We start from the raw sequence: 27,885 nt of genomic DNA, 5'->3' as shown, positions 1-27,885 counted from the left end.
AAGTGTGCCTTATTTTCTCATGTCTGAAGGCAGATTTTGCAGCCATAGCTGCTGGTTTGGAAGAAGACTCTGTTATTATCTCTATAACTGCATGCAGCACCACCAGCAGGTGCTGCAGTGTTTGTCATCCCACTGGCATGCACTGAACCCCCTGCCCTGCCAGTGCTGGATCCTGCTGCAGCCACAAAACTGACAGGAGATCCACATGAAAACTGATCTATTCCACCTACTGACTGTTCATGTTTTAACCTACTGACTGTTCATTTTTTAACCCGGAGTGGGTGAGCACGAGACACCTGCAGCTCGGTGCTAATGACCAAGTGAGGCAGCAAAAAGGCTCCTGCCTGGTCAATTCTTCCTTGTGTCATTTGGAAGAGGATCCCACAAGGCTTAAATTTGGTCACAGTGACCTACAACACCTAAAGAGAAAATCCCTTCTGCCTGAAAGGAGTGAGAGATGGATGGCACAGAAACAGAAGGGAACTCTCAGTGCTCCACTGACCCAGCTGACATCTGATGAATGGGCTGCAATATGCATGTATTGAGAAAGAGAAAACTTCTCACTTACCTTAATCATCACTCCCCAAGTTGTTCATGCCACCAAAAAACCACAGCATTCCCTTGAACCACGTATTTAAAAATCTTGCAATTTTATTTGCATATAAAGGCCGCTAGATATAATATCACAATAAATTTAAAGAAACAACTGCTTTTCTAAATTCCATTAACAAGGTAACATAAAACAGAACGAAGCTCAATAGCATTTACAGTGGTGGAACAGAAATAACTATCTGCAACAATATTTTGTGCTAGTGAGATTGCATTTACACACAGTGCAAAATAAGAAAAAGGAAATAAAAAAGACAAGAAGAATATTTAAATATAAAGGACAACTAAGCCTTATTTTATTTAGGCTTGATTGTATCCATTTGACTCTATACATGCCTGAACTACAACAAAGATTTAACTCGGGCTCTTGAAGGCCTTGAGCACTTGGAAAAACGTGTCACATCCTTCATAATTTAGATGTGCTGTACAGCATAATTTTGCAGATGCTATACTCGCAATATTAAATCCTAGCTTAGTTATAATGCACAAAAAATACATATATATATAAATTCATATTTAAAAGGAGTCCGCATTTACAATTTTTCTTTTTTTTTTTTTTTACTGCATGAAATACCTGCTCTTTGCAGCTTTCACCCCCAGTCTTTTAAAGCTAAAATAATTTAAAAAAAGAAACAACAGAAGGTAGATATCACACACAGGCTGTGGCTATCAAGATCAGTCTTTATAAAGCAGGTAGAGACAAACAACTGAGAAACCTATTCTCCCCTTGCCGCATTCTACCATGAATAGAAACAAGTTAAAGTACATGCACGCATGTCAAGAGGTAAATGGACCCCAAAACATTGTTTGTGCTACTAAAAAAATTGATATAAATTGAGATAAAAAGCTAACATTTAAACCTAGGGAAAAAGAAGACACTTAAAAAAACCCCGACAATAACAAAAGTTGTGCAAATTTGGGTGTATTTAAATGCTGCCTATTTTTTAGCTTATAATATAATATTAAAATAAGGTCTCTCACTTATTAAAAGAAAGCTTGGCTGTCCTTTTGAGAACACTATAACAATTTACAATGGCAAATTTATTGGAAAACAAAATTCATTTTACAAATTCACAATGCTTTATCAATTTAAAATGAATGCTGCATTTCCAAAAAGCACAACCTCTAACTTCTCTTCTTGTTTCTTTTGCACCAGCAATTTACAAATTAAAAAAAAAAAAAAAACCAACAAAAAACCCCAAACCCCATCCCAAAACAAAAACCCCCCACGGTTCCCCCAAAATCCCCCCTAGCCCCTATTTTGAAATAAACATGAAGGTAAGTTTTTAATTAGAAAATGGCAGTTTATAGACCTTCCCCAGTAGTGCTTCAGGATCCTTGAGGGGTGGGAAGGTCGAAGATGATGGGAGGGTTGGTGGGCTGGAAGCTGACTGTGCACGTGGAGGCGTTGATGTAGGTGGTGTAGCCATCTGTCATGATCCCATAACCTGTGGGGACAAGGGGGCACGCTCACTTGCTTTATTCTGTAGCTCTGTCCAGCCTCTGCTCTGGGGCAGCCCTCACCAGGCATGATTGCCAGGGACACACGGAGCACCCCAGCACTGCTGGGCCATCCCTGCTGTGCAATAAAACCCAACTGACCTCTTCAAAATGACACCAGCTGGTGCCTCTGACACAAAGGCTCGACTGAAAAAAACCCAGTGTGTTTGAGATAAGAAGGGGCACTTTTGGTTTATGTACAAACTTTTTGTCACCCCTGGAAAATCCTCGGTTGTGACTGGGCATGGCAGAAACACAAACCACACATGTTCTTTGCCTAATTACTAAATTAGTGAGTTATAGCTTGCATGCCTGCCAGAAGAAAAAGACCATTCAGAAGAAAAGATTTTGAAGTGACTTTGGTTTAGCCTCAGTACCTCCTCTCCAACAAACAACCTGAACTCTGTCAGCTGCCCTGTGCTGGCCCTTATCACCCAGCTCCTCATCCCAGCACTGCCCAGCTGCTGCTCACACTGTGAAGCCCAGACCCACACACTAAAGCAGCACAGAATGTGAGAAATAGAAAAGCCAAACCTGAGGCATCAGCTTCTGAGACCTCAGGAACTCGTCAGCAGGTTAAAAACACACAAATCCACATGCTCAGACTGCCCAGGGAAGCTGTGTCTGCCCCATCCCCAAAGTGCTCAAAGCCAGGCTGGACAGGGCTCAGAGTAAGCTGGGATAGTGGAAAGCATCCCTGCCCATGGCAGAGGGCTTGGAATGAGATATCCTTAAACTCCCTTCCAATCCAAACCATTCTTTGACTCCATTATTTAATTTATATATCTATTTTAAAAGAATTTTATAAAAGCTTGAGTGTTTTCAGCTGACATCCACAAAAAGCTAACAAAGAGGCTTGAAAACATCCAGGAAGTATTTGGTCCAAATGTACTTAAAAAAAAAATCATTGAAAAAAAATCCCCAGAGTTTCATGGAGGAAGAAAGCTTCCCATTGAAAACCCACAGAGGAAAAAGGTTTTTTCTTTTAAACCATTATGATACAGTCCAGATCAGTGCTGTCTGAAAGCTAAGATAAATACAGCTACCCACAGTGCCTATCAGAAAGAATCATCACTTCAGAATTGCTGCACTGTCCACCTGTCTCCCTTTATTTATTTAGACTGGCAATTCTGATTTAGATCTTCTCATGGTGGGAAAAACCTTGTTTGTGGTTGTTTTGCTTATGGGGAAAAACCTGCATCACCAAAATGTGTGTATGGCCTCTCCTGGTTCAAGGGAAGGTGGTGCATGTTCATCTCAGCTGCGGTTGGATACAAATTAATTGCACCCTGAGATAATGCTCTTAACACTTTGCTACTTCTTCCTGTACTGAAACAAGCCATTCTTGTGTCTTCTGTGTAAGTACTAGAAATTATTTTAAATTTTTGCTGGTATTTGTACAAGAATTTATTTGAATGCTCACTTGTAATATGTCCTGCCGCCTTTCCCAGGAGATTTAAATGTGGTGCTTTCTCATAGTGATGGTCCTGTACATTCAGACACCCTCCTCTCCCACCCTTAGCACTGTTACAACCACAAGTTTCACCACCCAAATTTACAATTTACACATTTCAGCTCGGAATCTTGCCATATTCATTCATTTTTAATATGTGAGGACTAATATTTGTACAAAATACCCAATCTTTTTAATGGGTGCATTAAAGGACTGTTATTTATGCCTCTATGCAGAGGGTCATGTCAGTATTCCCAGTATGAACTCTGTATTTACAGATGCCAGGCATGGAAATCATTGTATGAAGTCACAAGGGCTTCAGAAAAACCAACACCACTGGCAAAGAGAGCTGTCCTCTTTTTATTTTGCTTTTATGAAGTCCTGGAAATCTTTAGGCCTACGGAGAACCTAGTTAGAGACAATGGAGAAATCTCCAGGGGGAGAACATAAAACATTTCATGTGTAATTTTGAGTTCTGGGGTCACGAAGTGTTGCACTGTCTCTCAGGCAGAACTCCTAGTGTTGGTCTCTCAGCCACACGAGAGCCACAGAATTGTATTAAATATTTAAGCATCTCCAGAATGTATTTAATCTCCCAGTCTCTTCCACTGCCACAAACTGAGCTGGTTGTTTCTGGAGCTGACACAGGGCTCACACTGCCTGTGCTGGCAAGCACAGAGGGGGAATATCTCCTCTGAAACATGACACTGATGCCTGCCTCGAGATGCCCTCCTTTCTGCTTCCCCTTATACCCTGAGGGAGGTGAGCAGAGGCAGCAGGCTGTCTCCACATTTCCTTTTTCTCCTCTAGCATCTTTCTTAGCTCCTGTGCTGGGAGTAATGGGGATAATTTTCATTTTGGCTCGCAAGTGTGGGGAATCTCATCTGTTTCTCTAACCGAGTTTGTCAAAACTTGAATTGCTTTCAAATAACCTGTATGGAACAACCTTTGCAGCACAGTGAAAGATGTAGGTGGCTAAATGTAGCACACATTCCTGAAACAGTCTGCTTTAATTCTGGAATAAATTTACAAAGTGCCACGCAGGCAATCACTTCCCTGAACTCCCTCCCTGCTTTAATCCAATCTGCCATTATCCACTGCAATACTGCAAAAAAATGTGCCTCTGGAAATCTGAGGTGAAGCAGGGAACAGCTCTGCTCCTTACCTTCATGAATCCCACCAAAGACATGCAGTTTGGGCCTTACTCTCCTCTGCACTGTGTTCAGCAGCTCCACACAGCCCACTCTCTGCAGCTCCTTGGGAACCCAGTCTCGAAAACCTGAAGGCAAAAAAAAGCAATCAGCGCTGTTAATTTCCCCTATTCAGGTGAGGTTTCACCTAGTCTTTCAGGAAGTCATAATTCACACAGGGTTTATTCCATTATCTCCAGTCATAACCACTCCATTAAAGCACACAATGGCTTTTAAGGAATGTTTCACTTTGTCTTCCTTAAGATTTCCTCCCTCCATCTGCATTAATATTTTTCCTGGATGTCATTTGGTTTTTTTTGAACTATAGGTTTCTTCCACCTTGAAACCCCAGGGACTGGGCACTGCTGCAGATGTTTTCCTGGCACTGCTGCAGATTTTTCTTCCCTTTCCCCTGGCTCTTACAGCAGTCAGCTCTGTGGTTACTCCAGAAATGAAACAGCTCAGGAAGATGAGCTGAGCCACCCCTCAATCCCAAAGATTTAAAATACAGACTCCCACAGCTTCTGGGGGACCTGGTCTGCAGGCATCAGGTCACTTGTGAGCCCTCATCACCATGCAAAAATTGCAAAACAGCTCCCAACAAGGCAAGTGACCACACTGCCACTTGGTCTTCTGGACAACACAGAAAAATGTATGAAAAATCAATCCCTGCAGGAGCCTGCTGCCTGGACTGGCATGGGAAGCATCAGCAGGGCAAGGGAACGAGGAGGAGTAAAGGGAAATGAGGAGCCACGTCCAGCTGTAGCACCATTCTACTGACTTTAGCAAAAACATGCTGGGACATGAACTTGCCTCAATTTTAGAGTGACCAGAGAGTCCAGTTACAGCTCTACCTCCCTTAATATTCACTTAATATTAATAAGTAAACACTTAATTAAAAAGCAGTGCTTTATCAATGTTATCATGCAGGCTGAGACCTAGAGCCCCTCATTTTAGGGACAGTACTGACACCTAATCTGTGTCTGTCGTTGAGACACAGTGCCAACCTTTTGAAACTGAACTTCATTATCTCCTTCAAACACAGAATTTAAGCAGTCTTATTCAATGACAGCACTCTTTATTGTCTGCAGCATCACAGTATTTCTGCATGAGCCCAGCTCAGAGCAGATGGATGAGCAACCCATTTGAAACAGCACCCATGAAACATTATAAACACACTTGGGGTTTGGGTTTTTTTTTTTGCTTCTTTGGGAAAATGAAGTGATTAAGAGAGTGCTGTTCAAGGCCCTGGGTTGCACCATGCTGGCAGCTCCAGCAAGGTTAAAGGGAATTTGCTGCTCTTCTTACAACATCCCCTAAGTAGCATTAAAAAACTAACCAGAATATAAAAGGAGCAGTAAGTACACTGGTCAAAAACTTTCCGGACTTTTTTTTCTCCCCTTAGCTTGGATTGCTGACTCTTAACTTAATTGTGGTAAAAAACATAAGCATGCATTAATTCCTGACTCCACAGTCACCAAGAAGCTCTAAAAGAACACTGAGCCAGCCTGGAAGCACTTTAAATGCTGGTTTGTTTTATTAAAATGCCCCATGCAATTCTGAGAAGATTTTACATATTCACTACCACAAATGTACTGAGTGACTGTGATTTGGCCACTTCCTGTGATTGTATGACCCCTTGGGTTGCAAGAACTTCCTAAAACCCTGACAAAAGTCCTAAAACCATGACAAAAATCACTCTTCTCACAGTAAGGGCCATGAAGACACTGCCCCACTTCCTCATGCTGACAAGTGACATTTGTAAGAGCTCAGCTGCTGTAAACCCAGCTGAGAGAGTTAAACCACAGTCCCAGGCTGCCTGCCACGTGTGTCTGGAGGAAAGGCAACAAAAAATTCATTATTCTGGGTAGGGTGGAGACAGGATAGTGGCACTTGCCAAATGGGTTCAGAGAGGGCTTCAAGGACTTCAGATATGCCAAAACTGAGCACCCCTGCCTCTGCTGGATGAGTGTCCTGGGGTCCTTCTGGGACTAGCAGAGCTCAGTTTAAATCTTAAAACTGAGATCAGCGAATGACTGACACTGACAAGACAAGCAAAACTCAACTAAATGAGAAACTTTAGCTACCTAATGAAGAAACAAATTATGCATTCATAGGCTGGTGCTTTCCTGTCATTAGATCAAGTTAGGAACAATTATCTAAGAACATAATCTTATTCCTTCACAGATTTTTTTTATAAGCCAATTAATACCTTTAAAACTATTCTTACATATTCTAAGTTTACAAGGACATTACCAAGGAGAATATGTGACTACATAGTTCCAAACTCTTGACTGCTACTCTCAAACCTTAAAATGACACGACACTGTAGTGAGAAAAGGTTTCAAAAGTTTTAGTCAATCTCTAAAAAGTCATATGGGATTGAAAACGGGTTGTCAGATGAATACTGTTCTTAAATAAAATGTCAAACTATAATGGTTATGGTGTCAGATATTTGATCTTCCCTAGCTTGAATTTAATTTAAAAAATCAAGTTTTTTATGGAAACTCAACGGATCAGCTAAGCCTAATCATCATTTTCCACTTCTTTCAGAAAGTTTTTCAATCCACAGTTTTTACTCTGGGTGCAATTACAGGATATCTTACAGCATTATCAACTTTGCTCACTTTGAAAGTAAAATTCTCATGCAAAGAATCACACAGAACTTTTGTTTCACTTACCAAGGGGAGGTCCATGTGTCATTAGTATATCAATTCCCTCAGGAATAAGGTTCCACTTGTCTAGCAAAGACTGACCTCTGGGTAGATTAAAGCCCCATCCATTAAACCATGGTGTCCTTTGGGGGAAGTAAGACAAAATGCGTCAGTGTAAAATAAAAAAATCTCTTCCTTTCTCCAAATTTTCTGAATGAAAACAGTTTCTGTTCTTCGGGATGCCTCTAACACACACTGATTTAAATACATACATATGTTAAAATATACATTTGAATTTAGATTAATGTCTGATGCTGTTTTTGTACTTTGAGTGCGTTCAGCCCTGGGGGCATTTACTCACTAGAGAGAAAGGGAAAAACACTAAAATAACAAAGTCTGAATCTCGAGGTTTTTGTCACAGTTTGGGAATGTTCAAACTCCTTCCCTATGCTAACTACCAAAACAAAACAAAGTTTTTTGTTTTTTTGAGGCAAAAATCAATTTCTTCCAGCACAGGGCAGCAGTACCAGTTCAACAAGAGGCTCGATGGGGCAGCACCATCTGTGCCACTGTGACATCTCACTAAACTCAACCTTGCTCCTTTCAGCACTTTTATTACCAGAACACTGTCACAAAACTGGGGTTTGAACCCCTGAGCCTCCTACAGATACAGGGAAAACATAACAAAAACAATGAAAGAAAACATAATAAAAAATAATAAAAGAAATAAACATTCACAATGTTTAGCCTTACAGTGACTTTTTAAAAGAATCTTATCATTTAAAATTCATTTAGTATTTCTCAAGGAAAACTGACTCCCTCAGTGCTCTCCAGCAGAGCACAGAGTTGTTCAGACACTGGTTTATCCACCAACCCAAGCATGTAGCAATGAAAAGCACATTTTCCAGTACTTTTTTAACATATAACTTTTTCAACGCAAAATTTTGATATAGCTATATCATAATGACGCCTTTCCCTATCAAACAAGTACATAAAACAATTGCTCTGATGAAATACAGGACTATTTAGGTTTGTTACCAATAACCTTTCATACAGCTCTTAGTATTGTACTAATTTTAAGAATTTGCATGTGTGTGTGTGCTTCCTAGAGCTCAGGCAACAGTTTTAGACTTTGTTTTCAAGGTAGGATTCTCCTGTCCTAGCCCAAATTTCTGAAAGTTCTAGGCAGGATTCTCCTGTCCTAGCCCAAATTTCTGAAAGTGCTAGGCAGGATTCTCCTGTCCTAGCCCCAAATTTCTGAAAATTCAGGCTACTCCTGGAATCTTCTGTGTGCTGCAGTTCTGAAAACAGAAAACAAAAACAACAAACCAACCTTGAAAAAACCTGTACCTGTTAAACCAGAGATGTGTAATTTCATTATGTAATCTGCCTCCTCTATCCATTGATTATTCATTTTTCCAGCCTCAAACATGCATTTGAGTGGGAATGCCCTGCTGAGACGACGTCTCTAATTTTTATTTTTTATATAATGAAACATTTTGTTTTGCTGAGACAACAATTTGGCCAGTGAGGACTGCACCCAGCTCGATGGATGATCTGCATTCCTGACAACTGGCAGTATGGAAAACCAGCAGGCACTGCTAATATAGGGGCAGGAAGGTCACTGGTGCCTTTGTGACAAATAATAGACATATCCCATGTAGTCCTGCTGGATAATGCTCACACTACACACACACACAGGAACTCATTCAAGCTAGCAGGCTTCCTGAATGAACACTGACAAAAGATAGGAAAAAAATTAGATGTTAGTCCAACACTTCATGTGAGCTGTGGGCTCCTGTGTGCTCAGCCACGAGGCTTCACCTCTCACAGCTGCCTTGCTCTGCACCCACCAAAACACCTGAAAACCCTCCTGTGTTTAGAGCAAGGTCTGTGCACCCTGCAGGAGGTGTGTGTGCAGCTGGATTAAAACTGAAGGCTGTGTCTTGGCTTCAGCTACACCACAAGAATTTCTGCTTTCCTAGGACTGGCTTTCCTGAAACACCTATCTAAGCTCCCCTTCCTCTAACACTCCTGGGGTTTAACCTATGGAGATTATTGTAACCTTCAGGGCTGCAGGCAAAAGTTAAAATATCGTTTGGCTAAACATTCAGCTGCTTAAAACAAACAAACACACAGAGCTGGGGTCAAACTTTTCACTGTCAATTAATGATTCTTTCCCCACTTGCATTTCTCCTGCAGATAAGGCTGTAGTTATTACAACATAGTTAAAGCTGAAATGTGAAACCACATCTGTAATTTCTCTGGAGCTCTTCGGAGACCACAACCACAGAAAAAACCTGGATTTGTCTGCAGGATTTTTATTTTATTTCTTCTGAAGCACTGTGGAAAGAGGAGGAGGGGAACCTGAGCTCAGATATAGTCCTCATTCACCAACCTCTGTAATTAGCTGTGACTAACAGGCACCACATGGGAAGAAAACTTTTGAGAAACCTCCCTCATTATGGACAAAAAAAAAGATGGTCAAGTACTTATTTAATATACTAAAGATTTTTATACAAAAGGGGTAAATCAAAGAGAAGAGCAGGCACGAGTGAAGAACACCTGGGTTACAGATTTAGGCTTCAGGCATTTAAAACATGAAACAGTGCAAAATTCCTGACAGCCCTGCATGCTGGCCAGGCAAACTGAAGGTCCCTATTTTGGAGAGGGTCCAGGCCTTGCCAGGAAGCCAAGCATGTGCTCAGAACACCACTAAGAAGCCAAAGAGCTGCGTGGGTTTGGGTGGGATCACAGGGGAGGTGAGCTGATGTTTGCTGTGCTGCAGTGAGGATGGGATGGGGTGGGTGTGCTGTGAGCCCAGTGAGTGGCTGGGTACCCCAGCAAACTCCAAATACCTGCAGCAAACACAAAGCCTGCTCTGTGTATCACAGAGGGATATTTTACTCCTGCTGGTGCCTTTTTTTGCACACACAAGAGTCAAACAGAGTCACTCTCAACGCCTAAATAACTTAGAAGAAAAGAGCTGAGCACGGAGTCAGGTGCCTTCTGCAATGTATTTTCAGCCTGATTACTCACTGTGAGAAACCACTTCCCGTCTAGGAAGAAATGTAGGTGATGAACTCTGGCTGCACTGCCATGGTTTAACCCCAGCTGGCAACCAAGCCCCACACAGCCCTTTTCCTTACCCCCCACGGGGTGGGAGACAGAATCAGAGGGGTAAAAGCACACGTACCCACTCGTGGCAAACTACAATCAAGCACAAGTAATTAATAAAGGCTACTTAGTCATTAGCAGCAATATTTCAGACCTGACCTAGTTCTTTTTCCTATGGATCTCGGAGTTAAATATTTCAGCCAATTCCTAAAACTTCATTTTTAAGTATAGCTGGCAACAGCAGGAAGTTATTGGCTGCTGAGTAATGCCACAAGGGAGGTGTGGATGGAAAGCCCAGAGGGACTGGTAATGAGAGATTACAAATGATTTTGTCATTTTAGGTTTGATGGAGCAGAACACGTCCTCACAGCCTGTGTGCAGAGGAACCTAATTGAGGCTGTGCTGCTCAGAACCATACCTCACAGCATTCCCCACGAGCCATCAAGCCCCACAGGAATTCCAAATCCACAGGAATTCCTGCTCCCAGCCCTCCCTGACCACAGAGCTTCCTCATCATCTGGGGAGGGCAGCTGTGCTAGCACCAGATGTGGCACAGGGAATATCCTCATGGAAGGCAGACACCTGGCCCATTGCTCATTCCTGCACAGGAATCCCCACAGATCCCCCTCCACCTGGCCTTTTGGAAGCTAGGTTTTCTGCAATTAAAAGGAGGAGGCTGCAAATTATCTTCACACCTCGTGCTGCAAGAGATGCAGACACAGACATCATGCCAGGAGGGAGGGAATGCTAAGCTTGCCAGCAAGACTCATCCTCCTTTTCCAGGTGCACTGGGAGAACCCCTGGACAGGACACACAAATCCATCTGCTTTCAGCAGCAGAGAGCTGCAGCTTCAGCAGGTGATCACATCTCCCTTCTCCCAAGTAAACACTGGACAGCTTTATTATTTTACTGATACATTAAAAAATACCCAAAACAAACCCAAACCAACCTGCTACAGAAGCACAGCCATGGAGCATCATTCCATGACACAAAAAATCACACGGAGCATCACTTCGTGACACAAAAAAAATCACATGGAGCATCATTTAATGACATAAAAAAATCACATGGAGCATCATTTCATGACACAGAAAATCACAACTGCTCCTCGGTGCATTCACCTCAGAAGCAACACTACCACATGAGGAAAGGGGACACAAAGCCACGGCCAAGTTCACCCAGGTAGCACAGAACTGTCAGCTCCTTCTGCACCTTTAACGCTTTTGAAGGGTGGTAACTCCTACAACCTACTTTCATCTCTTCTCTGATTCATGAATTTAATTACCTGATCCTCAGAGTCCAACAGCTCAAAAGGTAAATGTACAGTGAGACCTTCTAGATTCACATTTACTCCACCAGTAAATCCATTTATTTCAATAGTTACTTCTAAACAGGATTAGAAAAATGAATTATCTCATAGGTCGTTAATCCCACATATTCATTCATTTTTAAGGCTACCCAGTCTTTTAGGAAAGCTTCAATTTTATCTTTAATCCAATGAGTAAAGTGCACAGGAGGCACAAATCTCAGCCAGCCTCCTTCCACAGGATAACAGCCAAGGGAGCATCTAAAAGGCATCCCAGTGGGAGGCACTTCCACACCACCAATAACAATAACAAAATGCTCGCTATTTTTACCAGCATTCAAAGGGAGCACACAGCCCTGGCTCACGAGGGGGGAGGCAGCTCCAGCAGCAGAACAGAACTGGTGGGACAGGCCATGGATGTGCAGCCCTGGACTCGATTCCATGTGGGACCACCCTACAGAAGGATCCCCAAAGCTCCCACTCCATTCCTGGGCCAATGGAGGAGGAGGAGGAGGAGGAGGAGGAGAAGCTTTCAGTGCCCCCATGGCCCGAGGGCACACACACAGGGTTTGCCAGGGCCAGCAGCACACACTGCCCAATGGGAATGCACACACAGGGACAGGGACAAGGGCAGGAGGGGAGAGCCTGGGGCATCATCCAGACAAAACACTGAGCAGGGCAAGTGCACAATGCCTTGGAACTGTAGCTGTGTCCAGCCTCTGCTCTGGGGCAGCCTGCACAAGGCATCACACTGAGGAAGCACATTTTAAAGCCACTGAAACTTGCCTTCAGTGCCACAAAAGTACTTTTTTGGGCAAAGCTTCCTTTTAAAGTGAAGATTCCAATGCTTTTTCGTAATGTAACAACCATCAGGAAATGGTAAAGGCTAAACAGTTTCCTAAATGTGCTCATTATGTGCAGTGCTGTGACATGGGTGAGAGGCACAGCCTGGGGGCTCCAGCTGAATGCCATTGCCAAGCAGCACTCACCTGCTGTGCCTCAGTGTCCCCTTTAGAAAGTGACAATAATAACACAGAACAGAAAGGAGCACTGCTTCCTTGGGGTTTTGCTTACCCTGCATCTTTAAACAGCTGAAGCACTCACAGAAGTGAATTATCAGTGCTGCAATTATGTTAGCCATGTACCTCCCTATTACCAGCCTGCACTGCACTCAGGAAGTCTCTAAAACATAGTTCAGCTATTTTCACAAGGTCAGAAAAACCTGAAACCTCAACAACCTGCTGGTTGTTTTGATTGGTTTTATTCTGCAGGTTTTTATCTCTCTCTTTTGATTTACAGTCTCTAACCTCTGAGTGCTGGTTACCTAAATGACAAAGCATTTGAGAAGCAGGACCCCCCATCCTGCACTGAGTTTGGAGGGAAGGGGCCCTGCAGTGCCTTTTCCCTGGGGAGCAGTCCTTCACAATGAGAAGCTGCAGGATCCCCCCAGCAGCCAGCATGACCTGGCATACTCCTTGCACCAAGCCATTCTCAATTTCTGACTGTACGAACTGGCCAGTGCAGGTTTTAAACTCCTGTCAGATACAGATTCAGGCCTGGATCTGTGAGAGCTGTGAAAAATCCAGGACCTTTTCTGCTGCCATACACCTTGTTCCATGGATGTGCTGATCTGGACCAGATTACCACATGAAACAGGAAGAGGACAGCAGCAAGTGCAGCTTTAGCCATCCATACAGCTGCAAAAGGGTACAGGGAAAGAACCCTCTCCTGCACCTTCCCTCTCTCAGTGCCTGCACATCTCTGCCTCCAGGCTGCTCCAGCTGTTATTGACAGGTGACTGAGCTCTGGTCCCCAAATCTACAGCCAAATCTACTACCTCTGTGGATACCTTTCACTTATTTCTCCTCTCTGATGGTCCAGACCAGCCACTGACATCTCCTGCCCCATGTCTGCAGTGGCTGGTGATCCTTTTTGCCAAGGACTGTCCATTCAGTTCACATGCTTTGTGTTAACACTACCAGAACACCACAGACAGTTTTTATGAAAACTCGTCTGTGGGGAAGATGCGTTTTAGTAAACAGAACAAAAAAAATTTAAGAAACAAATGAAAATACACCAGGGTTTAAGAGACTTGAGAGCAAAGGAGCAGGCAGGCAGGAGGCTGGAGCCCCAGTAATGTCAGAGACACTGAGGACAGCAGGACACAGAGCACAGCAGTAAAGAACACAACGAAGCAGAGCAGTGGACACCACCAGGAAGCCAGTGGATACTGGAAAGGAGAGGAAGGGAGTAGGTGAATTTCTCAAGTTTATGATCCAGGCAACCTTTGTCTAAGTATCCAAATTGCTCATCAAAGAGGAAATTTCCTCCAAACCTTCTGGGCCTTCCCAATCCCTAACTGTATTGCAATTATTTTATTTAGGGCTTTACTTAATGAGATCTGGGAGATATTTTAATATTCCAAAAAATTGAAAATCATTCAAACCTGACTCAAGGGCTAATTTCATTCTACTTTTAAAAGGCACAGAATTACAAAGGCCTATGAATAGAAGTGAGTATCAGACCTTACATATTGTGTGAACAGTTGGGGCTGGCTGGAAGGATAGACCTGGTTTAAGCTAGGACCAGGCTCAAATGGATCCAGATATTAAGCACATTGTGTTTCCCCACACAGCAGTGGTGTTGCACTGTGGCAGCAGCTCAGACCTACAGATCACATCCTGCACTGACTTTTAGAACTGCTTCTCATTCTGGAGGTGTTGCACTGTGGCAGCAGCTCAGACCTACAGATCACATCCTGCACTGCTTCTCATTCTGGACTGGGCCCTTTTACTCCTTCAATCCCACACTGCATCCCAGTGCAGGGCACATGCACCCCTGAAGCATCAAAGGATGCTGCAGCACTGAAAAGAACTTAAATGACTCAAGTTCTTACGGCAAGATTTTGTGGTCTGTGTAAAAACACAGAGAACCTTAAAATATCTGTCTGAAGGAAGGAGCTCTCTGGTCCTGAAGCTCACCACAACATAAATGAAATGTCTGTTCCCAGGGACATGCCAGGGGAAAGAGGAAAAAAAAGGAAAAAAAAGGAAAAAAACCAACAGCTGTCTAAAATTTTGATTCAATTTTGCTCAACAACTGTGCATGTTTAGGAATGATGCTTGGATGCTTGATTTCTCAGAGCAAGCGTGATCATAACATGCTATTGTACTACATCTTCAATTAATTTCCTACATTCCTCTTATTATCTGTGCAGGAAATGTAAATTGACAGAGCTTCCACCCCAGGTCAGTCTGGGAGAGGCTTTTACTAGCAATCCTGCTTCTGTGATGACAACACACATTAAAGTAGAGCAAGAAAAGAAAAAAAAAAAAGTAAAGAGCTCTCCCCCAGCACACACTTAATAGTGCATGTCTTCAACCCATTGGGGCAGTCTGTGTGCTTGACATGTAAAACAGCAAAATCTGAACATGTTTAATTACAGCCAGTAGTTGAATATTTTATGTATTTGTCAAAGCAGCATTTGGAAAATATTAACAGAATGTTGGCCTTTAAAACAAATAAGCTACATTTCGGTGAATTATGAAAGAAATGTTGCCAGATGTAAAGTTAGTGTAACAAATAAAACACTCCAAAGTAGCTGTGTCAACCTGCCCTATTAGTGAAATTGGTTCTTGCTCCTAAGAAACAGCCTCTAGATATTTAATTATTTGGAATGCTCCTTAAAACGGAATTCTTTAGCATTGATAAAGTCTCTGTAGTTCCTCCAAAAGGCTCTGAGGGTCAGCAGATGTGACAGCTTGTTCATTAATTAATGCCACAGACCAGACAAACTCCAGACACACATTTTCATGTAGTGTTTCAGCACTTTTTTATATGTTTATATCTGCAGCCTGTGCTGCTCCTAATGTACACAACATTAATGACACCTGCAGGAAAGGTGTGTGTTTGTTAGACTGAGGAGCTCTACCACACAACATCACAAAGAAAAAGGTTTGGGTCTGCATGTCTTAGCTGCCCGTGCTTTTCCCATTCTGATTCCCAGAGTCATCAAACCAGTTTGGTATTTCTGAAAAATACATCAACCAAAACCAACCCAAAGGAACACCATAAGCACAAACCTACATCACAATCACAGGAACCTGAAGGCTTTCAAAAACTCTTTCAGGTGCTTTAGAAGCACTAAATAATTCAGGCTCAGAACAGTCTAGACACAGCACTGTTCACAGAGGTGCAGAACAAGGCTGGCTAACCCAAGCATAAATCTGCCAGAATATATAACTTGCATAAGTCAATCAGACAGCAGACACAGAATTCTGCCCTCCATGGTTTTCACCATTAGTCTTTACCAATAACTCAATTATTCTTAGCTACACTGATGACTTAAAATAAGACACTGAGATTGCTTATTGCCAGATGGTACTGTTTATCTATAAATACTACCACTATTTTTATTTATGTTTTGCTCTAAATGCTGGCCAGCATTCCTCAATAAGAAACTGAAACTTTCCAGAATGCCTGCTAAGAAAACCAAACAAGGCTCACATGCATTAAGTCCTCCACGCACGCACAGCCCACAATATTTAATTGTAGGAACTTGTAACGTAATCTTCTAAATATTTACAGAAAAGAATGGAAACAGTTAGTTATAATTAGGTCACAGGATACTCCCAGCATTTCTTGTTTGTCTGAGGTCTGTGCTACCTTCCGTTCCAGCTTATTCTTGATGCAAAGTCTCTTATCCTCACTGACCAGACGAAAACTGAGTTCCCAGGGTCACAATACATGCTTAGTTGGCACTTAGGTACAGTATAAAATACCATGCCTTGGTCTTAAGCCATCATTTACTGGTTTACTGTTCAGTTATAAGTTTTAGGAAGTGTCATTTATGTGAAAGCTATGCAGATTTGGTTCATTTTCTTCATTTATTACAGACCTTGCTTCATGCAGAAATTTAACATCTGGCACACTCGAAATTCAACCTTTGCTGAAAAAAGTGATCCAGCCTTGGAATCTGCAGGAAGGGAAAGTTAAAGCTCTTGTCCAGTCTTCATCAAAAACCACTGCTACCTTATCTGCCAAGTTCTGTCTACCAACAAACTTCCTCTGTAAAAACAACAAAACTTCCTTTTCAAACAAACAAACAAACAAACTTCCTTTCCCATCTGGGGAAAGGGATGATCATGGATCTCAAAACACACATCACACCTCCTTCTCAGCCCAGGAAGCCTCAGGAGAGGCTGCAAACAAAGTCCACACAAACAGAAAATCCCACTCCTGATCTGTACCTGATGCACTTGTGCGCGCATATATTTATATCCATGTATAATATAAATAAATATTCATTCCCTGCTGCTCTGCCCCTATCAGGGAAACTGAAAAGCAGCTTGCAGAAATGGCTCAGTGCACTCCCAAACCAATGAGAGCTCCAAGTGCTGCAGCACTCAAGCATGGCCACAGGAATGTGAGCAAACATTTTCAGGTTATTACCTGGAGGAGCTGTCTTATGCATGAGCCAATTCAGCAAATCAATTAAAGTAATGCAGTTACTTGATCAACAGATGAACACAAAGGGGAAGATATGACAGGGGAGACTGAGGGAAAAACATAAGGGTCATAAAGGAAAAGCAGCTGAAAAGACTGGAGAGAGCATCCAGCATCCCAGAGGCAAACAGAGCATTATTTTAATTGAAAAGGATCTGTTTAAGCAGTGGGTCACTCCTGTTTGTTGCCTTCAAGATTAAACAAGGAACTCTGGTGACAACTGGGTCATTTACATTTACAGCATTTCATCTTAAGGTTCTCCACCTTGGTGTTGTCCTTCTGACACCTTGTGCTGGCTGCCCTAGAGCAGAGGCTGGACAGAGGTAAAGAATAAAGCAGGGATTCATTCAAAGGATCTCCTCCATGGATGGAGGGATGCTGAATGTTCTCTCCAGTCTTTTCAACTTTATGACCTTTATGGGCAGGGACACCTTCCACAGCACCAGGTTGCTCAGAACCCCATCCAACCTGGCCAGGAATACTTCCAGGGATGGGGCAGCCACAGCTGCTCTGGACAGTCTGTGCTAGAGCCTCAACATCCCCACAGTAAAGAATTTCTTCCCATTATTTAACCCTTCCTTGTGTGGTTTGAAGCCACTCCCCTTGTCCTGCCACTCCTTGCCCTTGTCCAAGTCCCTCTCCAGCTCTCCTGTAACCCCTTTAGGCACTGGAAAGCTGGAAGGTCACCCTGGAGCCTTCTCTTCTCCAGGCTGAACAAGCCCAACTCTCTCCGCCTGTCTCTGCAGGAGAGGTGCTCCAGCCATGCTGTAGTGCCACAATTATATATTCACCACTTGGGATATTACATACTCATAATTTTTTTAAAAAGATGCATTCAAAGAAAAGTTGTGAGCTCATATTACCAGTTCCCAGCTGAAGTAAATTTTTTACTGATGAGTTACCAGCCTATGAACTGGTGGTTTATAACAGAAAGGCAGACTGACATTTAAATAGAGTGGCACTAGAATAATGGCTTTACATTAGTATTTTATGGGAGGCTGAATAACCACAGAGTTAACATACTGTATTTTCTGGCAATAAAAAACCCTTTGAAAACAAAAGGTCATTTTATTTGATAATGTAAATGAATTAGATCTGTATTGTACGGCCAGAAGAGTAAAGGAAAGATTAATTCTTAGAGAAGAAGTCAATATATCAGGATGGCTGGGATTGGTTTGGTTTTAATTCCTTAAGCATGCTGTAAAGCCTGCAGTTCATAACCCACAGCCATATATTGCTGTACACTGGGGGTTTTAGCACAGGCCCAGGACTTGAGGCTGATCTGATAAAAATCTGAAACTTGCAGCGGGCCATTATGTGGGCAAACTGTTCATTTTATATTCACCTCCTTGTCGTGTCAGTGCAGAGGTCATCTAAAGAGGGGGCCTAATTAATCAAACTGTCAGAGCCCATGAGGAGGAGCATGTTAATGGGACTTTTATTTCACCCAGGAAAGCAGGGCTCTGACAGGAACCAGAAAATATGGCCTTGATGTTGCTGTTTATTAGCAATGCTGAGATCAGCCCTAATAGGTGCCAAGCAGCCTGTGTTTGATAAAGCACTGGGTGTCAGAGCCTGCACAGGCAGACAAGGGGCATGGGGGGGACAGGACACCTGCTTGTGCCTTCAAAAGTAAATTAAAAACAAACAACAAACAAAAACCAACAAGAAAAACAAACAAATCAGCAAAAACAAAACCCCAAAAATCAACCAACCAACCAAAAAAGGAGAAAAACCCAACCAACAAATGAACAAAAAAGGAAAAAAAATAAAAAAATCAAACAAACCAAACAAAAAACCCTAACAAAAACACAGAAAAAAACCAAAAAACACATAAAAACCCAACAAAACCCAAACCAACAAACAAAAAACAATGAAAAAGGAGAAGAACCCAACCAACAAAGAAAGAAAAAAGGGAAAAAAAACTAAACAAAAAACCAAACCAACCAAACAAAAAAACCCAACAAAAACACAGAAAAAACCAAAAAACACACAAAAACCCAACAAAACCCAAACCAACAAACAAAAACCAGCGAAAAAACATAAAAACCCAACAAAACCCAAACCAACAAACAAAAAACAATGAAAAAGGAGAAGAACCCAACCAACAAAGAAAGAAAAAAGGGAAAAAAAACTAAACAAAAAACCAAACCAACCAAACAAAAAAACCCAACAAAACCCAAACCAACAAACAAAAAACAATGAAAAAGGAGAAGAACCCAACCAACAAACAAAGAAAAAAGGGAAAAAAAAAAAACTAAACAAAAAACCAAACCAACCAAACAAAAAAACCCAACAAAACCCAAACCAACAAACAAAAAAAGGGGGGGAAAAAAGGAGCAAAAAACCAAAGGAAACCAACAAAAAACAAATGAACAAGAACCTAACAAAAACAATACCCAAAAAAAAATCAAACCAGCAAACAAAAAACAACAAAAAGAGAAAAACCCAACCAACAAACAAGAAAGAGGGGAAAAAAAAGGAACAAAAAACCAAAGGAAACCAACAAAAAACAAACAAACAAAAACCTAACAAAAACAAAACCCAAAAAAAAATCAAACCAGCAAACAAAAAACAGCAAAAAAATAGAAAACCCCAACCAACAAGGGAAAAAAAAACAAACAAAAAACCAAACCAACCAAACAAAAAACCCCAACAAAAACACAGAAAAAAACCAACCAAAAACCCAACAAAAACAAAACCCCAAAAACCAAACCAGCAAACAAAAAACAACAAAAAGAGAAAAACCCAACCAACAAACAAGAAAGAGGGGAAAAAAAAGGAACAAAAAACCAAAGGAAACCAACAAAAAACAAACAAACAAAAACCTAACAAAAACAAAACCCAAAAAAAAATCAAACCAGCAAACAAAAAACAACAAAAAAATAGAAATCCCCAACCAACAAGGGAAAAAAAAACAAACAAAAAACCAAACCAACCAAACAAAAAACCCCAACAAAAACACAGAAAAAAACCAACCAAAAACCCAACAAAAACAAAACCCCAAAAACCAACCAACCAACCAAAAAAACAACAACAACAAAAAAAAAAAGATAGATAGAAAAAGCCCAACCAACAGACAAACAAGGAAAAAACAACACAAGGGGCAGCAGACACACAGAGTATGGGGTGACAGCCACCAAGCACAGGTGGGGCTGGGCTGTGAGCACAGAACCTGAGCCTGCCTGGGACACACGCTCTTTCTTCAAAAGTAAATTAAAAACAAACAAATTAATTAAAAACAAAAAAAAAAAAACAAAAAAAAAGGAAAAAAAAAAGGGAAAAAACAAAACCAAAAAGAAACCCAACAAAAAAAAAAAAACAAAAAAAAAGGAAAAAAAAAGAGAAAAAACAAAACCACACAGAAACCCAACAAAAACATAAAAACAAACAAAATAAGAAAAAAGGAGAAAGAACCAATATCAACCAAAAAAAAAAACCCACAAAAAACAAAACAAAAAAACAAATAAACAAAAAAACAAAAAATCCAAAACAAACAAACAAACACCCAAAAAATCCGCAAACAAAAACCCCAAACCAACCAAACAAAAAACAGAAAGAAGCAAAAAAGCCACCCCTCACCCTTAAAACACCAAAACCCACCAGCTCTATTCCTGCCCTTAGAAGTCAGCCTTTGCAATATTTTATGCCTGCCTGGCTTGCCTGCTAGACAAAACCCTAAATTTGGTGCAAGAGTGCTGAACTTAAAGGATTGCCTTGATGGGAGGCCAGCACAGCCCTGATGCCCTCTGAGGGCTGGGAAATGCTCCAGGGGCAGCACAAGAGCTGGGCTTACCTGAGCCAGGGTGCAGCAGGTGAGGCAGGCACGGCTCCGGCAGCACTCAGGTCTGTGCCAGAGCAGGCACCCCAAAGTTCAGCCCTGGCCCCACAGAACACAGCGCTAAAATAATGCTAAAATAAAATTGCATTTCTTGCCCAAAGCCTTTCTCCAAAACTGATGTTCTTAACACAAAATGCGTGCCCAGGGTGAAGAAGAAAACCAGGATATCTAGAAGGGAGTGAGTGGGAGACACAAGAGGCGCTCAGTTTTTGAAGGGCACCGGACTCATCTCAGCAGCAGCCAAGGCATTTGCTGTGTGGGTGATATATGTAAAATTGTAAATTAATTATTTTAGTAATGCTCCCCTACATGATTTCTCAGACTGCAATGTATTTTATACTTCAGGCCATGGTAGGCTTTATAATTAACTACTTTCTGAAGCCATTTTAATTATTCCCCCCCCAACACCATTATTTCCAAATGAATAGAGAGCTAACATTAAATAGCCTTCTAAATAGAGAGCTGCAGGAATCTGCTCTTGCAGGATGAAGCACTTGGAATCATTACCCTAGCAAAGCCACCAAGAAGGTTTAAGCAGCTGAAAGGAAATGTGTTCCCAAAGGGAAACCTCGGGCATCAAGAGGCCATGCAAGTTGCCAGCTGAGACAAAGTCTTTCTTGGTGGAAAAGGAGAGCTACTGTGGTTTTGGCTGCTCAAAATATCCTCATCCTGAATTATCTTTTTCTTTCCTGCATTGTCTGGGTCTTCCTCTTGAAGCCAGCAGTACTAGAACTGGAACGAGGTGATTGAGAACCAAGTTGTGTCTGACTGGGGTGACTCAGGAGCCGGGGCTGGCCCTGCCTTCCCTCTGGGAACAGCTGCCCCTGCAGGAAATGGAAAGACAGAACCTAAATGAATAGAGAGCTAACATTAAATAGCCTTCTAAATAGAGAGCTGCAGGAATCTGCTCTTGCAGGATGAAGCACTTGGAATCATTACCCTAGCAAAGCCACCAAGAAGGTTTAAGCAGCTGAAAGGAAATGTGTTCCCAAAGGGAAACCTCGGGCATCAAGAGGCCATGCAAGTTGCCAGCTGAGACAAAGTCTTTCTTGGTGGAAAAGGAGAGCTACTGTGGTTTTGGCTGCTCAAAATATCCTCATCCTGAATTATCTTTTTCTTTCCTGCATTGTCTGGGTCTTCCTCTTGAAGCTGGCAGTGCTAGAATTGGAACGAGGTGATTGAGAACCAAGTTGTGTCTGACTGGGGTGACTCAGGAGCCGGGGCTGGCCCTGCCTTCCCTCTGGGAACAGCTGCCCCTGCAGGAAATGGAAAGACAGAACCTCCCACAGACACTGGAGGGTTTGATTTGCACCCTTGGGTTGATGTAAAAATAAAAGTGCACAGGCATTAAGGAGAAAAATGATAAATGTATGTTTCTATAGTTGTAAGAATATGCCTTAAGTAATGAGAAACTGTATTGGTAAGATGGTGAAGGGTTTATAGTGTAGTAATGTAATAATATGGAGTAAGATAAAAGTGTAGATGTTATAATAAAGCATGTGTGTGTACATTTAATAGCAGCCCATTGGATAAAAGTATCCATGGTACAGAAGAATTAAGCAAAGGTGACAGGTTAGGAAAACAAACCAAACTTTGTGGCAACTTTCCATTGGATTAGAAAGTTCTATATGAAAAATGTAATGAAAAAACTTGTGACTGCTCTGAGCTGTGGCCGAGTTCTTGCTCCTCTAAAATCTCACAACCTCTGAGGCAGATGTTTATCTGAGCAATAAATCATTTTTAGCCCAAAAGTGGTCCCTTCCCTTCATTAAGGTATCAAAAACAGCCCCCTGCAAGTGGACAGGCACAGTTCCACCCACAGAGGCTGCAGAAAGGTGTTTTTCTCTGTTAGCAAAGCATCCAGCTCCTCTCCTGAGCCTCCCCCTGCCACAGGCACCGCTCTCTTTTCCTGCCAAGCCTGAGGTGAGGCCCCTGACAGCGCCCTTGTGACAAAAATGGGAAGATCTTTTTTTTGGTTGTTTGGTTTTACGGGGCTCAAAACTTCAAGCAGCCCAAATGTGGGATTGGAGCATGACAGCACTGGGCTCAGGAGTGGCTGATCAGGGCAGGAGCTGCTTCCCTGACAGCAAAACTCACAGCTTTACCACCACACTACACCTTTAAGGAGAGCAATGCACTGCTGCTGTAAAAGAAAAAGATGAAGAACAATAAAGACACTCTTCCTGTCCTAATGATCTGCTGTTGGCAATGCCCTTTTGAATGGTAAAAATGATGTTTTCCCTTACACTGTCATACTTTTTAATTTAAACATAATGCACGGCCCCGATACTGCACAGAAAATACATTAGATTGAAAACAAATGCAGAAAAATAAAACGCAGTTAAAATTACTACCTTTGAAAGCTTTAGATGACTGATTCCACAGCTACCAGGAAAATAAATGTTGATGCGTAAAATCTTAATGGTTAGGAGCTGCTTTTTTATATTTCTTGGCAACAGTGGTGTTAAAAACATTAAAGTGAGTTCACTGTTAGCAAATGGAACAGTGCAGAAATTTGGGACTATGCTGAGTATCTTTTTAAAAAGTACTGAAGAGGGTTTTCTGTCATGGGCAGTGCATTAATTAGCCATCACCACGGTATTCTGTTAGTGTTAGGGTTTTATTACCTATATTGCACTATTAGCTTCTAGGAGGGGAGGTCTGAATTTTTTGTAGTGTCACAACTTCATCTAGAAACTTTGTGTAGTATGACCACAAACCTCCTGCTCCAAAGGTTTTGCAAGAGTGTATTCCTAAAATGCCTGCCTAACCTCATGGAGATATTGCTCTTATTTTGAAACCAAAGAAAAACCTGCACGTTAATCCCAATGACATTGCTACAGGAACCTTATTTACAGTATGATTAAAAAATGGTCCTTTCTTACAGCCTCATTAAATCTAAGCCTCATTTAACTACTAGGACACTTTTACAATGGGTTTACTGACGTACCATGATAAATGTCTGTATAACATCCTCCAACAATAGCCCTGACTACAGCCATAACCACAAAGTGTATAAACACTGCATCAGCTCTAACAATGTGCTGTCCTCAATAGTAGGAAGTGAAGTCCCACTAAAGACATTTTTACTAAGCCCCACGTCTCCAAACCTGTGTTTTGCTTTAGGTTTGTTCATTGGCTTCTCTTTTGTTTTGGGGGGGGCTTCTTTGTTTTGCCTTCTCAGTGGGAAAAGAAATTAAAATGAGGAGAATTAAGATGTTAACCTTTGAAAATATTACAGGCCCCTTTGAAATTGTGACCTAGGCAGAAAGGCTTCCTGAAATTTGACTCTTTGGAGATAAAAGGGCTGGCAGCTGGATGAAAGCAGCCCTACCCTTTTTTCCATGTCAGAGAAATGAATGGCAGAGTTTATGAATACGTGTAAGCCACCCATTCAGGAGCCACGCTGGTGCCTGCTTGTCCTGAAATATCAGTGTCAGGTTACTGTGCAAAGCAAAGTCACTGTGAGCCAGCACTGACTCCATCCAGGGCAACAATGAGGGCCACAAAAAAGCCCTTTGGAGATTTAACAAACTCTTCAAACTTCCAGGTGAGGAATTAAAAGACATTTCTGTGGGAGTGTTGTTTTCAAAACTCCTCTGTAAATGGTTATGCACTGTAACTTACCCCTGCAGGGCACAGCCATCAGGAGCACCAGAATGTTCAACAAACCAAAAGGGAACAGGCTCAAATGCTTTCCTGTTCCTGGCTGGCCTCTGATTTAATTTCACATCAAATGATATCTCAAAGCTGGACATGGTAAACCTACAGGACTTTTGCTGGAGACTAGGGTCTGACATTCTGTCTAAATGAAATTTCCCAGTTGTCCCAAACACTTTTTATCTTATTTCCATGCTAGCAGTTTGAAATGTCACTATGCATTGCCACAATGACAGATGAGCAAAGACACAAGAAAACAACAGAGCTGCTTTCTCCAGTGAACCATGCCTGGCAAATGTGAAAATTCACTTTTGCCCCTGGCTCCTGGCCCACTCCCAGGTATTGATGGTAACAGACAGAAACTCAGTAATGTGACTTCACACAGGTTGAAATATTGAGCAGGAGCTAAGGAAACTTTGTATGTATGTATGTAAATACGCACATTATTTAAAACCACCACTAAGGGTCAAATCTTGCTAGTATTTTTTTTGCTTTCTTACCACAGGTTATCAGATCCTGACAGCAACAAACACCCTGGGATACAGGAGATTAAGTGACATGGCCATAATACATATTTCATGCAGATTAATAGACTGAGACCTAGATGGTAGTGGTAAAAAAACTAAACATCCTTCAGAAAACATTTCTGTAGGAGATGATCCCTCCTGCTCACTGGGATTTCAGAACCTACAGACATCCCCTCCAGGTAGTGGTAAAAAAACTAAACATCCTTCAGAAAACATTTCTGTAGGAGATGATGCCTCCTGCTCACAGATTTCAGAACCTACAGACATCCCCTCTGTGGCAGCAGGGAGACCACAGGAACATTTCTCACAGCCCTAACTCACAAATTCCTATCAACTACAGCGACAACTTCAAGACCAAACTGTAAACTAGGGTTTCTCTTTGCTAAACCCTGCCGTAGTGAAATAATAATCTTCTTCATCTAAAAGGCAGCTCCTCTATATAGGCTTGCTCATGCCACAGAGCTGACAGCCGGTGGGAGATGGGGTCTCATTAGCAATTCACACCTGGATAGTGCCTCCTCTGTCCCATTTGAGGCAGTGCTCACTCTGCCCCTGCAGTTCCCCTGCCCTGAGCAGACAGGCAGAGCTGCCACTCCCTGCGTGACTCCTCCTGCCGAAAGGAGCAGGGAGCACTGCCATGCAGCAGCCTCCGCCAGTGTGTGAAACGCTGCTCCCACCCAAGCCAGGGCTGGAAATTTCGCCCATGATTTATTTTTCAGTAAGTCGTCTCTTGCTGTCCTGCTCTTTGATACTGCTTTGCTTCTGAGAGCGCAGAAGACATGAAAAGGTGCATTTCTATTAGCAGCATCCACTTCAAAACTTTGCATGCTACCCTCTTTATAAGGCCCTGCTGCCTTCCATTCCCCAACACAAGCTGTTACTCAGCCTTCCCCTGCCTTTGTCGTCAGAAGAAATCATTTTGACTAGCACAATAAAGCCCAGAGGTCACCGTGATGTCTTTTATAAGCATTAGGAAACTAACTTTTTAGTGGAAGGCGGGGTAAAAATCAAGTCCTGCACCATATTTTGGCTACATTCCCCTGAAGAAGTTCATCTGCACAACTCTTTTCTTTAAAAGAACAAAACTGAGGCCCCAGATGGCCAGAATTTTCCATGGCTGAGATGACACAAATGAGGCACACCATATTTTGGGGGTATATTTTCAGAGCACAGTGAGATCCACCTGAAACTCTCCTCTTCCAGGGATGCAGGAGATCACACCTGGAGACCCACAGCCAGAGCCATTTCCTTAGCTTACAGTAATGGAAGCGTGGCTTTCTCCTTAGCTTGGCTTCCCTTGCTACACCTGAGAGAAAAAAGGGGAAAGGGAAGACTGCTGGGATGGTGAATTCAGTTTATACAATACTCCAGTAATATTTTAACTTGTATATTTAACTTCTATGTAAGATTTTACTCCAACTTGTATTTTGACCAATATGAGTCATTAAAAAAAAAAAAAAAACTTCCTCAGAAAGCTCTATTCAGGAGGTATGAACAAAATACTCTTTAAAAACCAAACAGAAAACTAGAGGAATAGCCTCAACTTCTCCTACAAACATTCCTGCAGAAACACAGCGCATCTATTATACTTCTGTGCAATATTACTGTACTTCTATGCAACACTATTATATGCAGCACAGTCCATCTATTTTGTCATATCTCCCTACACCCAGAAATAGGCAAGAGGCTGCATTATATGCTGGGCAACTGCAATCAAGCAATGGAATCAGCACGAGGATTTGGCATGTTGAAGGAGTTTGACACACTTTGCATAGCAAAACCTACGAGCCCTATCGAACTTTGTTCGCCAAATCGTTAGAGCAGCTCAGTTAACTTCTGCAAATTTATAACATTTATAGAATTTATAAAGGGGAGAGCAATATTCACTGTCGTGCCTCTGCCTAGCTGCTTCATTGCAAGGTGTATTTGGCCAGATGAATTGGCCAAGTGTTTAAGACACAAGCAATGGCTGTCAGTCATTTTCCCACTGCATTTAACATTTTGCAGTGCTTCAGTCACTTTCATGACACCCTTACAGAGGTAACTTTATTTCTTACAGTGCATCAGGACCAAACATGACCTGTTTTCATTAGCTACCGTGCATGCAAGTCTATTAATACTAATAAGACTATTAATACTGCAGCTAGATTCAGCTGTTCAGAAGTCAAATATTTGGTGCAAGGCAGCTTCCTTGGCTCCCTTATGGGCAACAGAGAGAGGGAAAAGCCCTTTTTGTAAAGGGTACAATGTGTAAAGCAGCTGAGATGGATTGCAAGTGCTGCTTTCAGTCTCCTTTCATGAAAACAGGGAGCTGAGGAACTCTTGCTTAATTTCACACTGCAACTTTAAAAAACAAAACAAAACCAAAAAAAACCACAAACCAATACCAAGGCTCCAACCCCAAACTGACTGTACCTTAAGGGACAGGATACATTATATAAAATAAAGCTTCTGCAGAAATGTGGTGAGATAGGTGTTTGTTCACACGAGCATGCACGTATATATACAGCACATAAAATCTG

At 42.0% G+C, this 27,885-nt stretch overlaps 1 protein-coding gene across 2 annotated transcripts in view; it reads right to left on the bottom strand.

Annotated features, from left to right (window-relative positions):
- Nucleotides 1-627: 627 nt before the first annotated feature.
- MPPED2 (metallophosphoesterase domain containing 2) overlaps nucleotides 628-27,885 on the bottom strand; it is a 111,702-nt gene continuing 84,444 nt past the window's right edge. For both annotated transcript variants that reach the window (XM_041485169.1, XM_041485161.1), the window contains exons 5-7: nucleotides 7,434-7,549; nucleotides 4,728-4,841; nucleotides 628-2,057 (exon numbers count right to left, since the gene is read on the bottom strand). In XM_041485169.1, coding sequence (XP_041341103.1) covers nucleotides 1,939-2,057; nucleotides 4,728-4,841; nucleotides 7,434-7,549 — 349 coding nt within the window. In that variant the 3' untranslated portion in view covers nucleotides 628-1,938. The remainder of the gene's footprint in view (nucleotides 2,058-4,727; nucleotides 4,842-7,433; nucleotides 7,550-27,885) is intronic.

The sequence above is a fragment of the Pyrgilauda ruficollis genome, unplaced genomic scaffold (assembly GCF_017590135.1).
Source record: "Pyrgilauda ruficollis isolate IOZ18807 unplaced genomic scaffold, ASM1759013v1 scaffold118, whole genome shotgun sequence".
In the NCBI taxonomy this organism is placed as follows: Eukaryota; Metazoa; Chordata; class Aves; order Passeriformes; family Passeridae; genus Pyrgilauda; species Pyrgilauda ruficollis.
Note: the sequence above shows the minus strand (reverse complement) of the source record. Positions and strands in the feature narration are given on the sequence as shown.